The sequence below is a fragment of the Gopherus flavomarginatus genome, chromosome 17, assembly GCF_025201925.1.
Source record: "Gopherus flavomarginatus isolate rGopFla2 chromosome 17, rGopFla2.mat.asm, whole genome shotgun sequence".
NCBI classification, from domain to species: Eukaryota; Metazoa; Chordata; order Testudines; family Testudinidae; genus Gopherus; species Gopherus flavomarginatus.
In genome coordinates, this window is record NC_066633.1 from 7,561,795 (window position 1) to 7,575,128 (window position 13,334).

At 45.8% G+C, this 13,334-nt stretch overlaps 1 protein-coding gene across 2 annotated transcripts in view; it reads right to left on the reverse strand.

Moving 5' to 3' along the window:
- Nucleotides 1-13,334, reverse strand: part of COL5A1 (collagen type V alpha 1 chain) — a 245,575-nt gene that overhangs the window by 98,119 nt on the left and 134,122 nt on the right. For both annotated transcript variants that reach the window (XM_050926980.1, XM_050926979.1), the window contains exons 12-13: nucleotides 5,386-5,460; nucleotides 2,636-2,728 (exon numbers count right to left, since the gene is read on the reverse strand). In XM_050926980.1, coding sequence (XP_050782937.1) covers nucleotides 2,636-2,728; nucleotides 5,386-5,460 — 168 coding nt within the window. The remainder of the gene's footprint in view (nucleotides 1-2,635; nucleotides 2,729-5,385; nucleotides 5,461-13,334) is intronic.

The following is a 13,334-nucleotide window of genomic DNA, read 5'->3' on the forward strand; positions in this document are numbered from 1 at the left end:
CCGTGCTCCAGTAATTAAAATCTACCCGTGCCTGCACTTGTAATGAAATAAATGTTACACAAATGTTAGATATTTATAATTTTTATTTATTTTACCACTGCCCAATAAAAACAAGCTGCTCTGAAATACTGCCAGCTGGGACAATATTTGGCCTCTTTACCAAGAATCAAATTTCAGGGGAATATCACTTTAATAATGTAATTAACCAAAAACAAGAGAAGACAAATCTACCCATCTCAGGATTCCCTTTCCTCTCTCAGCCTCCCCAAAACTCTTTCAGCCTTCACCACAGAAGACTTTGATCTCAATTGTCTTATTAATGATCCCAGTTCAAATGGCAAGGTCTGTACGCAGGGTACAGCTGGTCAGGGTAGAGCTGTTTCTTCCCCGCTCCTCTTGCGGAAAATTTTAACTTTTCATCGGAAAACCATAAACCGTGTGCTTGTTCTCCCCCTGCTCCTATTTTCACCAACTGATAACTGAAAAAGTTTGGTTAAAAACTGAATGAAAAAAATCAGTTGGGGGATTCATGGTTTTTCAAAGAACAGTTGAAATATTCCCCGGGGAGAGGGCGAAAATGTCCTTTTTCAGGTTTTGTTTTTTTGTCAAAAAGGAAAAAAAATCAAAAGTTTCACAGAAAAACAGAAACTTTCTCCCAAAAATAATTTAGTCAAAAAGCCCATTTCCCATGAAAATAAGTTTTAACTAAAAGTTTTTAAACTAGCCCTAACACTGGCACTAAGTAGGCATTGGTTAGAAACATGATCCTCCGTATCTCCGAAAGGAAATTGAAGGGATGGGGAAACAGGGTAGTTTGTAGTACGGTGCCCTTTTCTGGAGATACAGCCTCGTATTAATAAAACTGAACTGATTGTAAATCTGAGACTGAATGGGAGCCCCAAACCCCCCCACCTACGCCAGACTTTTCATTAGGAGTCATAAAAGAAGGGAAATCTGCCACCGGGTTAGATGGACATTTTTATGGACCTGATTTCATTAAATCATATAATATCTTTCTTTTGGGCCACTGCATCAAGCATGCCCCAAGCCTGTAGCTAAAGGGAGCGTTAACAGCTTAGCAGTAACACAAGGGTGGCACCTAATTTTCATGCACACGGCTAGATTCTGATCTGGATTCCATGCCGGCACAAGGGACCAAGAACCTCCTTTTTAATCCCGTGCCTAAACTATCTGGCTCTTGGGTCCAGGTGTGTGGAAACAAGCAGAGCTGTGCACTCACTCAGTCCCTGCCTATAGCAGGGAGGAGCGAGAAACGAGTGAAAACCTGGGTTCCATACCCAGTGCTCAATGGCTGGGGCCGACCAGTCAGTGCAGGGGTACATGTGCAGGTGCTGATAATTTGCAGCCAGAACAGGCCAGCACCAAGACTGTGTCTACACTATGAGCTAGGAGCGTGAGTCTCTTGCTTATGTACACATACCCCAGGAGCTCAATGAACATGAGTATAAACAGAAGTGTGACTGCAGCAGCATGGGTAGTGGCAACGGAGGCATGGCTAAGATGTGCCAAGTACATACCCACTGGTTTCAGGCTAAGTCATGCCTCCGCTGGGGCTCCCTGTGCTGCTGTGGCCACAATTGTACTGACACTCACACTAGTCTGAAGAGTGCTAGCGCAGTATATGTACAAGAACTGAGAAATCTCATCCCTATCTTATAGCCTAAATTACTACCTCCCGTGAGGAGGAAGCAGGGAAGGGATTGTGCCTGAGAGGGGTGTCCCTGAGCACACTACCTTCTTGGAGTACTCCTGAGTGGGTGCAGTTTACACGCCAGCCTTTGTTCATGGCTGTGTCTAAAGCCACAATCTAATCCCTATTTATGGAGAATCTCTCACATTCTTAAATGGATTTCCTTGTGCCATAATGCATCTAGTGGGTTTTCACTTCACACAGGCAAATGACAGTTTTCTCTCACACAAATGCTCGTGGAAAGTGAATTTCAGCGTTGTATTCGCTGGAACCAAAGTTTTCATTTGAACATGTGAACATTTGGGCCTTAAGGGCCTGCATGTTCATCCAATTAGGGAGCAGATATAATATTGCGGGACACGTGTGACCAATCAGAGGTAACCAATACAGCTCGAATAACAAACTCAGATAGGGAAGTTTCTACAATAAATCCACAGGATTCAATATATGTAAAAAAATATTTGCAAGGATACTCATCACATACTTTCCAATGACTACATTAAAAGAAATTATGATCTGCTGGCTGACATTCATGGAGCTGAGAAACAACTTATATCTGTGACATTCATTTATTTATTGAGAGTGATATACTCAAAAAATAAAAAAAAACATACAAAACTTTGGCTGGGGGTTTTGAGCACAAAGAACCAAGTCTTGTAAACAGCAGAACTCCACTGAAGCCCACAGATCTATGCCTATTTACATTAGCAAAGGATTTGGTCCAAAAGGTGTGGGGGCATTTTGAACCATAGTTTTGGGTTTGGCCCATCTCTAGCTGTTATTGATAGGCCAAAGTATGCTAAGATGGCTATCACATAGGGGTCACATTATCATGCCCGGTACAAAATCACAGCCAATGTTGAGACACATCACCTGGGTGCATTTCTTCCAATGGCACCAGAGAAAAGAGACATCCCCACTTACCCTGGCCTGTTGCAGTATAGCTTGAGCTTGGGATTCCTGTGCTGAAACGAGAGGTCCTTTTGAGCCACCATCTCCTCCCCCAGTAAAGCGGAACTGTAAGGAACAAGATGCATGTGACTGTGCTGCTGTCTATTCCCTCTCTCCCTCACCTGACTTCCTATAGCGTTTCTATTCCGCCTCGCTGGATTGGCGAGCTCAGCTCAGTCACTGCCCTGCTGGTCTCTGATGAATTTACTAACTGCCACACTTGTCTAGCACCTTCTCTCAGAGCCCTGTGACATTCACTTCTGATGGGAAAACCAGACAGGTGATCTGTCTTATTTATGGTACAAGCCACGTTCTTCCCACCTGCAAAGTAAATCACTGAAGTTCAAAACAATCCATGGACAAAATGCATGAGATCATGATACATGCCAGGGGTAGGCAACCTATGGCACGTATGCTGAAGGTGGCATGCGAGCTGATTTTCAGCGGCACTCACACTGCCCAGGTCCTGGCCACCGCTCCGGGGAGATCTGCATTTTAATTTAATTTTAAATGAAATGTCTTAAACATTTTAAAAACCTTATTTACTTTACATACAACAATAGTTTAGTTCTATATTATAGACTTATGGAAAGAGACCTTCTAAACACATTAAAATGTATTATCAGCACACGAAACCTTAAATTAGAGTGAATAAATGACGACTCGGCACACCGCTTCTGAAAGGTTGCTGACCCCTGATATATGCTTTAAAACCTTAAGGATTCATCATCAGCTCAAAACTTTAAAGCCAGAACATTCATAGGCCTGATACTCTCCTCCCAGCTGCTCTTGGCCAGGAAAGCCCTGCAGATGTGATTGCATGAGGATGGGAACAAATCACTTGGCTTTAGTCTCCAGTTTGCTAGAGTACATAGCCTATGTTTCTAGCACAAGGCCTATAGGTTTGTGCTCCTGTGTTTTAAAAGCTATTCCCGAGATACTAGCTTCCCATGCCAGGACACCTGACATTTCCTTGGAAAATAGGACACAGTCCAAACACGTAAACATTTGAGCTTGGATTAGTCCAATTTACAGCACCCTATGAGGAGATAACAACAACAACACTGGGCCAGCGGTATGCAGGCAGAAACGCCCATTGCTGGATGCGTTCGCTGTGCCCCGCAGCTTTGCGTGGTGCTTTCCCTCTGAGGGATCTCAGAGCGCTTTCCAAACACTAATTAAAAACTTTTCTACAGTGAGGGGGCAGGATGCATGGTTTTTATATCTATTTTATGGCAGGGAGAAAGGCAGTGGCTCAGATTTTGTCCAGTGCCGAGGTATGCTTCAAGGAGTAGAATTCAGCCCATAGTTTATGAAGTGTTTTGGGATCCTTTGGTATTGAAAGCACTCGAAAATGTAAGCTGTTGATATTGGACATGCCTTCTGTTGGGACATTATTTTCCTGAACTTCAGGAGGACTAAGGCTCTTCCCTCCTCTGACATCTCTGAACCTATGTTCCTGTAGCAATACCTTATTACTGGCCTAATTCCCAATGCCTTTAGAGCATTCCAAGAGTGAAACTGCAGACCAACTGTAGGTCCTAGTTGGTAATGTTGCTTCACCTGGGTTTCACCTCGGCCTGTTGCATAGCGAGAGGCAATGAAACCAAGTTCCAACATGAACTTGGCCAACTGAACCAAACCCGACAATTTACGAGCCCAGAGTTGATTACTTTATGGACCAGAAGAGGTATTGTAATGGCCAGCTAAACACTGTAACAATGTTGTGCAGTTGGCCTTAGCAGCATTAGGCTCCCTGCCAGGAACCTACCCTCCCATTTGGAACCTCTATAAGTGCACAGTAGTTTTTATTTAAGACTCTTCTCTTAGTACCCAACTGCTTATTTTCCAGCCGCTAGGCTCCTTTGGGTTCTGTCACATCAAAGCAGAGACAAAATACACTCATCATCATTCCTTTGGTGTCCCGGGACCAAGAGGGCTGGCTCAATGCTTGCTCAATTGGCATCTAGAAAGAAGAGTGCCACGATCTTCAAAAGTGACTAGTTCATTTTGTCGCCTACAAATGTTGGCTGTCCAATTTGAGACCCCTTTAAATGGCCCTGAATTTCAACACTTTCCCAAATTTCAGACAGGTGTTCAGCACTTTCTGAAAATTGAGCCCACTTTAGGTGTCTCAAGTTGGGTCCAGCAGAATTGAAGCACTTGAAATCATGGGTCAATTTAGAAATTTTTAGCCTACTTACCCATTTCTTTTCCCATATGAAGAGCTCACAGCATTTTACAAAAGGTGGGTAATAATTTACATAAGACCGGCCATACTGAGTCAGACCAATGGTCCACCTAGCCCAGTATCCTGTCTTCCGACAGTGGCCAGATGCTTCTAAGGAAATGAACAGAACAGGGCAGTTATCAAGTGATCCATCCCCTGTTGTCTAGACCCAGCATCTGGCAATCAGAGGTTTAGGGACTCCCAGAGCATGGGGTTGCATCCCTGACCATCTTGGCTAATAGCCACTGATCGACTTCCATGAACTTATCTGATTCTTTTTTGAACCCAGTTACAGTTTTGGCCTTCAAAATGTGCCCTGGCAATGAGTTCCACAGGTTGCGTGTTGGGCGTCTATTCCACAAAAGGGGAAAGAGGGTCACAATGAGGTGAAGTAACTCCCCCAAGGACAGAGAGGGTGTCAGTAGCAAAGTGCAGGACTCCTGATCTCCAGTCTTCAATATTAACCATGCCCTTTTGTTACAATTGTACTTACAGGCAGCATGAGCATTGTCCCTGGTGGTCCTGGTAATCCATCTGCTCCTGGAAGACCTGGCCGGCCAGGAGGTCCCTATAAAGGGAAGAAATAAAGAGAAATCACTAGAGCATGTATGTATATATTATTTAATGCAATCTTCCTTACCGGTTGCTGTAGCCGGAAGGGCCTTTGCTTCTTGTTAGCCTTGGCAAAGACAAGAACACTCAGATATATACACATTTTGACGGTATCCAGATCGATGGTAAGACTGGCGGCATAGAGATGTTTACAACGGCCTGTAGTGTGTTGCTTAAACACATATGGTATTCCTTAGTAATTCCATCCCCCTGCTCCCTTCCCTCCATAGTTTCAAGTCAGCCATGAGCAATTTTCAGATGAACAATAAAAGCCTTTGCAATGTTCCAGATCAATGCTATGAATCTTTAGTTGAGCATATTAAATCCTATTAAAACCGTATAGAAAACCTGGTGTAACTCAGAGCAGTGAAGCAGAAATGCATCGAAATGTATTTATTCTTCCACATGTTTAATTGCCTTGTTCATTACTTTCTATTCATTGTTTTTTGGTGTTTTTTTGTCCTACCAAAATATTTCCATCTGCCTTGGGCCAAACAATCAGCTGGTGTAAATCCGCAAAGCTCCACCGACTTACGAGTCGATTACCTTGATCTCACTCTATAGGAACAACCTACGCATTAAACGTTCTACAGATGAAACTCTAAATAACAACATAGATCCAACTTTCCTAAAACAGTCTCCAGATTATTTGCACTCACAATTCTGTGCCTGCAAAAGAGTCCAAATTTTCACAGACATCCAGCAATACAGCACGCAAATGAGGACGACATCTAACTACTCAAGGTGCATGCCTAATTACAATTTTCCCATTAGCATGCAAAGCTGTGGGCATTGTAGACTCGATCCCATCCTATGAAGTCAACAGGAGTCTTGCCATTCACTTCAGTGATGGCAGGATTGGGCCCTATCTGAGGAACATTTCTAGTTTCAGGTGTAATCCATCATCCTCTTGCAGTTACTTAATAAGGTCTCATATTAATTTTACTTTTCCCCTCTTCTTAAATGAAAGATGCATAAATCCCCCTTGGGAAGTTCTCTAGAGCAGGATAGGTGAGCTGCACCAGCCATTCTGAGCCCTTAAAAATACGGTCTCTCTGAGTATGTGCAAAGAGTTGCTTTTTCTTTTTTTGCGCCTGTCTGATTTTGCATGTCATGGATGATATTATCTGTCTAGACTCTCTCCCCCCCCCCACCAGGAGGAGCTGAAGAATCTGAATTCTTGAATGGATATACAAGAAACACAGACTGGAGTCTTGCTCATTCTAATTCTCGAATCAATGATCTGCAAACACAGTCACCCTCACCCCAGGCAAACACCAAAACTATGACACCACCACCCTGGCACAATGAGTCACCTTCCTTGTGATGAATTGTACTGGAGTGCCTAGAGATCAGGTGCTGTGGATACATGTACTAAGAGACGATCTCTGCTACAAAGAGCTTACTATGTAAACAGAGAAGACAAAGGGATGGTGGTGATGGCTAGGGGAGAGACAGAGGCCCAGAGAAACTAAAGGTAACATTTTCCAGTTTTGAAAGCAGCTCAGGGCCAGATTTTTAAAGGCATTTAGGCACCTAGCTCCCACTGACTTTCAATCAGATGTAGGCTCCTACCTGACCTAAGTCACTTTTGAAAATGAGACTTCGGGTATGTCTACACAACAATAAAAGACCCATGGCATGACCATGGCAGGTCTAAGTTAGCTGACTCGCGTTCGTGAGACGCAGGCTGTGGGGTTGTAAAACTTCAGCGCAGACATTTGAGGAACAAGAGTCTCAGAGCCCAGGCTCCAGCCCACACTGCTGTTTTGTAGCCCCGTCTCCTGAGCTCCAAGTGCCAGAGTCAGCTGACCCGAGCTCTCAGCCTCAGTGCCCTGGGTTTTGTTTATCGCACTGTAGACGTCAGTTAGGTGCTTTGAAAAATATATCCCAAGTGATTTGCTCAAGGTCACTCAGTGAGTCTATGGTAGAACGGGGAACTGAACCCAGGTGTCCTGCTCTTAGTTCTATGCCTTAAGCACCAGGCCACCCTGCCTCCTTACATGCTCTATGTACTTTATCTATTTTTGTATTAGAATACACTTCTCCTCCCCAGGACCGCCCAGAGGATTCCAGGGGCCTGGGATCTTCGGCAGCGGGGGCCTCCCGCTTCGGTGGTAATTTGGCAGCGGGGGGGTCCTTCTGCTCCGGGACCCACCGCCGAAGTGCCCCGAAGACCCGCGGTGGGGACTCCCGCCACCGAATTACCGCCGAAGCAGGACCCGCTACCGAAGCGCAGCTGGGTCTTCGGGGCACTTCGGTGCCGGGTCCTGGAACGGAAGGACCCCCCGCCGCCGAATTACCGCCGAAGACCTGAAGACCTGCCGAAGACTTCGGTGGAGGGTCCCACTTCGGCGGTAATTTGGGGGCGGGGGGTCCTTCTGTCCTGGAGCAGAAGGACCCCCCGCCGGCGAAGACTGGGAGAGGAACAAGCTCCAGGGGCCTGGGCCTCGCGAGAGTTTTCCAGGGCCCCTGGAGCGAGTGAAGGACCCTGCTCCAGGTACCCCGAAAAACTCTTGTGGGGGCCCCTGTGGGGCCTGGGCCAATTGCCCCACTTGCCCCCCCCCGCTGGCCCTGCTCCTCCCTCCCTCCCTTTTCACATTCTCTCTGCATTGTGTGTTTGCGTGGTTTTTTTTTTAAACCCTGTTCACTCTTGTTTCCTTGGATTTCTTCCCTCTCTCCCCTGTGCTCGCTCTCTCCCCCTTTCTCAAAAGGGCACCCAATACCAGGCCAGTCCAATTTTCAAGCCCATGATTAGTGAGTCCACAATTAGGGAAAACAAAACTGCCCAACCCTATCCTGGACTACACATACACCAGCTAGACTATTTAGATACTTGCTGCCCCGTAATTAGAGGCACTGGAGAACATTACAGATGAAGAATCCAGGGTTCGCATCACCCTCCAACTGACCCAGAATAATAACACAGCTTGAAAACCTGCAGTAAACAGCCACTACAGCCAGTGATTTATCAGCAGAAAACACAAGCAGTCCCCTCAGCTGCTGGAGGCAGGCTGCATATCAAATCCACCTATCCATTTTTCAAGACTAGCTCACGATGTTACTTCCACTTTGTTTACTTAGCCACTTCGACACAGGAGTCCCTGACTCAGCTGATGAGGAATTGACAGGTAAACAGTCCCATCTGTTGGATTAAAAGCACAATAAATAATTTAGGCCAAAATTGTCTTCTATAATAAACTCTTTCTCTCCACTTCGCCCCCACAGTCCTGATGTATGATTGATCAAGCTCTGGGTTTGTTTATCTCTCTTCGTGTATTCTGTCAAACGAGTGTTGATAAAATGTTAATACACAAGCATGTTTGTCGTGGGGGGGGGGGTGTATTTTCAAAATACTTCAAATTTAAATTCAGTTCAGTTTTCCAAAGGCTTTTGAGTAACTTTAAAAGAAAACTGTTGCACACCAGTGTAAATTGGGGTGGCTCCAATGAAGTCAATGCTGCTACGCCAATTTACAACAGCTAAGGAGTGTTGTAAAGCTTCATACTGCTTGAAAAATGCTAATGGAATATGGATGCTGGTCAGGATTTTAGCCTAATTTTTGGGGCCGCGAAATTTGGTCCAGAAATCTCAAAGGATTAGATTTCTGACACTTCCATTGCTGGCCCAAATGTTTGTGAGAAAAGCCTTTCAATCGGTATTTCAGCACTTCAGAACCAGTTGCCACCTGAAACCTGGAAGGAGAAGGGCACTCAAGACCTTCCGACAAACATTTCAGAACCACAACAAAGGTCTGAGACCCAGATGCAGTGCCTGCGTAGCCAATGGACGTTTTAGCATTGGCCTCAATGCTACCCTAAAAGAGGTGCATGGGGGTACAGTCTCAGGGCCAGATCCTCAGCTCTTGTAAATGAGTGTAGCTCCACCTACTTCAATGGAACTTGGAGACAGTATGCTAGCTACGGATCTGGCCTATTATTCTATTTCGTTCTCTATTCCATGGCATAGTGTGTAAAAGGGTAGAAGTATCCAGGGTGTTATCCAACTAATTAACACATTCTCAAAGGAGAAAGACAAAATAAAACAGCTGTGCGTTTGCCTCGCAAGGAGCAGTGTGATCTGGAGAAATCCATGGTGCTCTCCTGAGACAGGGATCATGATACGTTTCTCTGCTGAATGGCAGGAAGGATGTTTTCCGAAGCTGGTGTTTGTATTCTCTTTGTGAATGCTTTGGAATTCAGTTTGAATGGCCTGTGACGCTCAATAAATAGCTGCCGTCCCCCTGTCGTTTGGCTACGTTCGTTCACTCGGCATGTTGTTCTTTAATCATCCACTTGTAAAGACACAATGACAGAAAGAAACTGTTCGCACCTTAGGGCCGAGCGCTCGGGAAACATACACAGTTCTGAGAAACAAACGAATCTGCAGAGAGAGGCATGGTCAATGCCCGGCATAAAATCAGGGGAAGGACTGTCTATCAGCCTGAACAAACTTTCTGAACATGTCTAACCTCGTGGGTGCCAACAGACGGGTGTTCTTCCTTGTGCAGAGTCCAAGGCAGACTGGTGCAATGTCCCTGTGATAGTGGTAACACCACCAGATCTTTCTGATGACAGGTTAATTTATACCTTGGATATGTGGAAGAGCCCTTCCCTGCTCCATTGGTAAAGCCACACTGTCCAAAGGAGCTCCCTTTCTCCATCAGCTCATTCCAGTCCACAGTTTCTTGGGAACATGGGGATATACTTGGAACCATCTCCCAAATGCCTCTTCTCCTTAAATCCCTCCTTAAGCCCTTTTAAGGTGATCTCCTCACTGGTTGTTCCACGGCTCCCTCCCACAGCTGGAACTCCCCGTGGTTTGGGGCAGTGTGACTGGCGGAGCTGCTCTGTAGTGCTTCCTTCAGAGCCATGTGTGGTACCACAGCCATTTCACCCTCTCTCCCCCCAACTCCCCTCCACCCTTAGCCTACAAGGTTTGGCCTCCAGCTTGAGGAAGGACAGTCTGTGCCACAAGCTTGGTGCCCGTCTCTGAACACTCAAGTAAGAAAACAGCAACTCTTAAAGAAAGAGGAAAAGAACCCTTCAAATGCAAACACTTTGCTGCGGCACTTAGGGTAAAGTCCTGACCAGGGCCCAAGTTCTGGGTGAGCCTTGAGGAACCATTTCCCCGTCCCAGTCCCACCCAGCTCTGCCTCTGAATAAAAGCAGGCAGGTCTTCTTAACTGGTCTGCTGGTTGTTGATTGGTCATTTTTGCCCCTGGTCCTTCTAGGCCTCCAGAGGACTGTCTTGTTTGTCACCTGGTCTGCATGGATTTTCCTCGGACGGGGAGTGTCAGGCCACAGATGCCTCCAGCAGAGGGCAGAGAAAGCCTGACAGACCTCGTCACAGGCAGGCAATGCAGTGCTGAATGAGCAAACCAGAATGATGAATAAAGTAATACCAACATACTAGACAGCACCGTTAGCTTATGTTGATATAGCTGAGTATCATTGATGCATTAATTTGATGTACTTGGCCGGTCTCAAAAATCTTTCCGTTTCCACGTGTGCCTTATGCTACATCTGTAAAGTTCCACACACAAGTTGTATACAAGAATAATAATGCTAATAATAGACGAATTAAAGATGATCTGGTCTAACTTGTGGAGCGGATTCAATACATTCCTAGTTGCCTGGCTTTATTAATTCACCACTTTTCTATGCCCAATATGCTGCATACTGTTGGGTTACATTTTGTTTGACATGAAATATTTATAAACAAGTGGAACGTGCGGTCTGCTCCTGAATGCAGAGGCCACCTTTTGCGCCTGGGTGTGCAGTGAAAAGAGTCGGGGATGTCGTGCCTGCCAGCTCGGCATGGCCATTCAAAGGCAGGCTGGAGATCCTGTTGGCAATCATGGGGAAGAACAACAGAAATAAGGGCACCCGCCCCGCCTTTCCGCCTGCCACACAAATGAATTCTTAGAAGCAGAGGACTGAGGTCATCGTACATGATTAAAGAAGTAGCTATGGATGATAAGCAAGGCACAATTCATTGCTGCCCTGCAGCTGCACAGATCCCTCACTTGGGGAAATGCCCCAGGGGCAGAATTCCTTCCCTCCTACGTGTCTGAAAAAGTGGATATTCACCCACGAAAGCTTATGCTCCAATACATCTGTTAGTCTATAAGGTGCCACAGGACTCTTTGCTGCTTTTACAGATCCAGACTAACACAGCTACCCTTCTGATATTCCATTCCAGGGCAAGCTGGGGGTGGATGGGGACTAGAAGGGGCTGGCAAAACAGTTCAATGCCCTGATTATTCCTTGACTGCCTCAAGATGCAGGGGACACGGGCACTTTGATGTGAGAGGGTTGTTGTGACCTTATCCAGCAAAATGCCCCTATAAGCCCCAGGATTGTGCTCCCTCCCTCAATCTCAGTCACCATGCTGGGCTCTGCACACTGGCTCAGGGATGAATCATGACCAAAGTCTCTAAAGGGTTAACTTAACAACTCTCCGGCAACTTCCTGGCTGAGGCCACGCATTGGGGTTGAGATGAGTGGCTGGATATCAACATTCTATGCATTCCAAGGCAAGGATCGATGTGGCACAGCCAGCCCTCTCATTCTCAGTCATGCCACAACTACACAAAATGCTACTATTGTTCCATCAAAAAAATAATACGCCAGGAGTTCAAGTGAGGGGGAGCCTTAACTGGAGAGGTTAGGGGAGTGCAGTACCCAGGAAATACCTGCCAGATCCCCTGAGAGTCAGTGTGATAAAGCAGCAAAGAATCCTGTGGCACCTTATAAACTAACAGACGTTTTGGAGCATGAGCTTTCGTGGGTGAATACCCACTTGTACATGCATCTGACGAAGTGGGTATTCACCCACGAAAGCTCATGCTCCAAAACATCTGTTAGTCTATAAGGTGCCACATGATTCTTTGCTGCTTTTACAGATCCAGACTAACATGGCTACCCCTCTGATACTTGACATCATGCAAGTGTGATAAAGAGTCTTAATTTTCAAAAAAAGGGTCCAAATTAGCATCATCACCACTCAAATGCCCTGATACCCAATAATCCATTTAAATCCATCTTAAAAGCACAGCAGAGACCCTTCCATTGAGCTCTCCATGGCTGCATTTTGCACGTGCATATCGTGAGGCTGTGAAGTTGATACGGAAGATCTGCAGCCTGGTGGTTATCGCATTTCCCAGTTGGCAGGAAACCTGAAAATGCAACCTCTGTTAAGCTGGTGCCTTCAAGCTCAGAGTCTGTCTCAATGGAAGGCAGCCAGGCAACCATCTTGCGTTTAAAAATTCCCCTCGATCACATGCTACAGGAAGAAGCCAGGGAGAAGAGAGTGTTTGGAGGGCACTCACTGGAAAGTCACCCAACTTTGGAGAAGAGCCACATCATCTCAGGACACATCAGGGGGACACACGAGATTGTTTCTTCTGACTGATCCCAAGAACTTGCAGCAAGGAAACAGGAGGATCAAGTGCATCTGAGGAGGGATTTTGAACACTGTGCATGAAGACAGAATTGCAATGTAGGTCGAAAGAGAAGGCTCATGGGAGTTCACTATAAAAGGGTGCAAACAAAGGAACTGTCTGGCTCAGGCTTTGCTTTGTATCCATGCATGAGATCAAGTCCAAGAAGAGTCATGCCAGTGAAAAAAATGTAGCCATATCTTCCTGATGGTTGTTCCTCATATCTTGATATATTTCTTCTTGTGTTCTCATCTGTAAACACGTGTGTAGTCATTTCCAGCTGGTGTTCTGGTGCCTGGAGCCAGGCAAGAAGTAGTAATTAAAGGGAAAGGATTTGAATGGAAGAACAGTTGGCCACGTTTTGCACTGGTCTGAGCTCCTAGCTT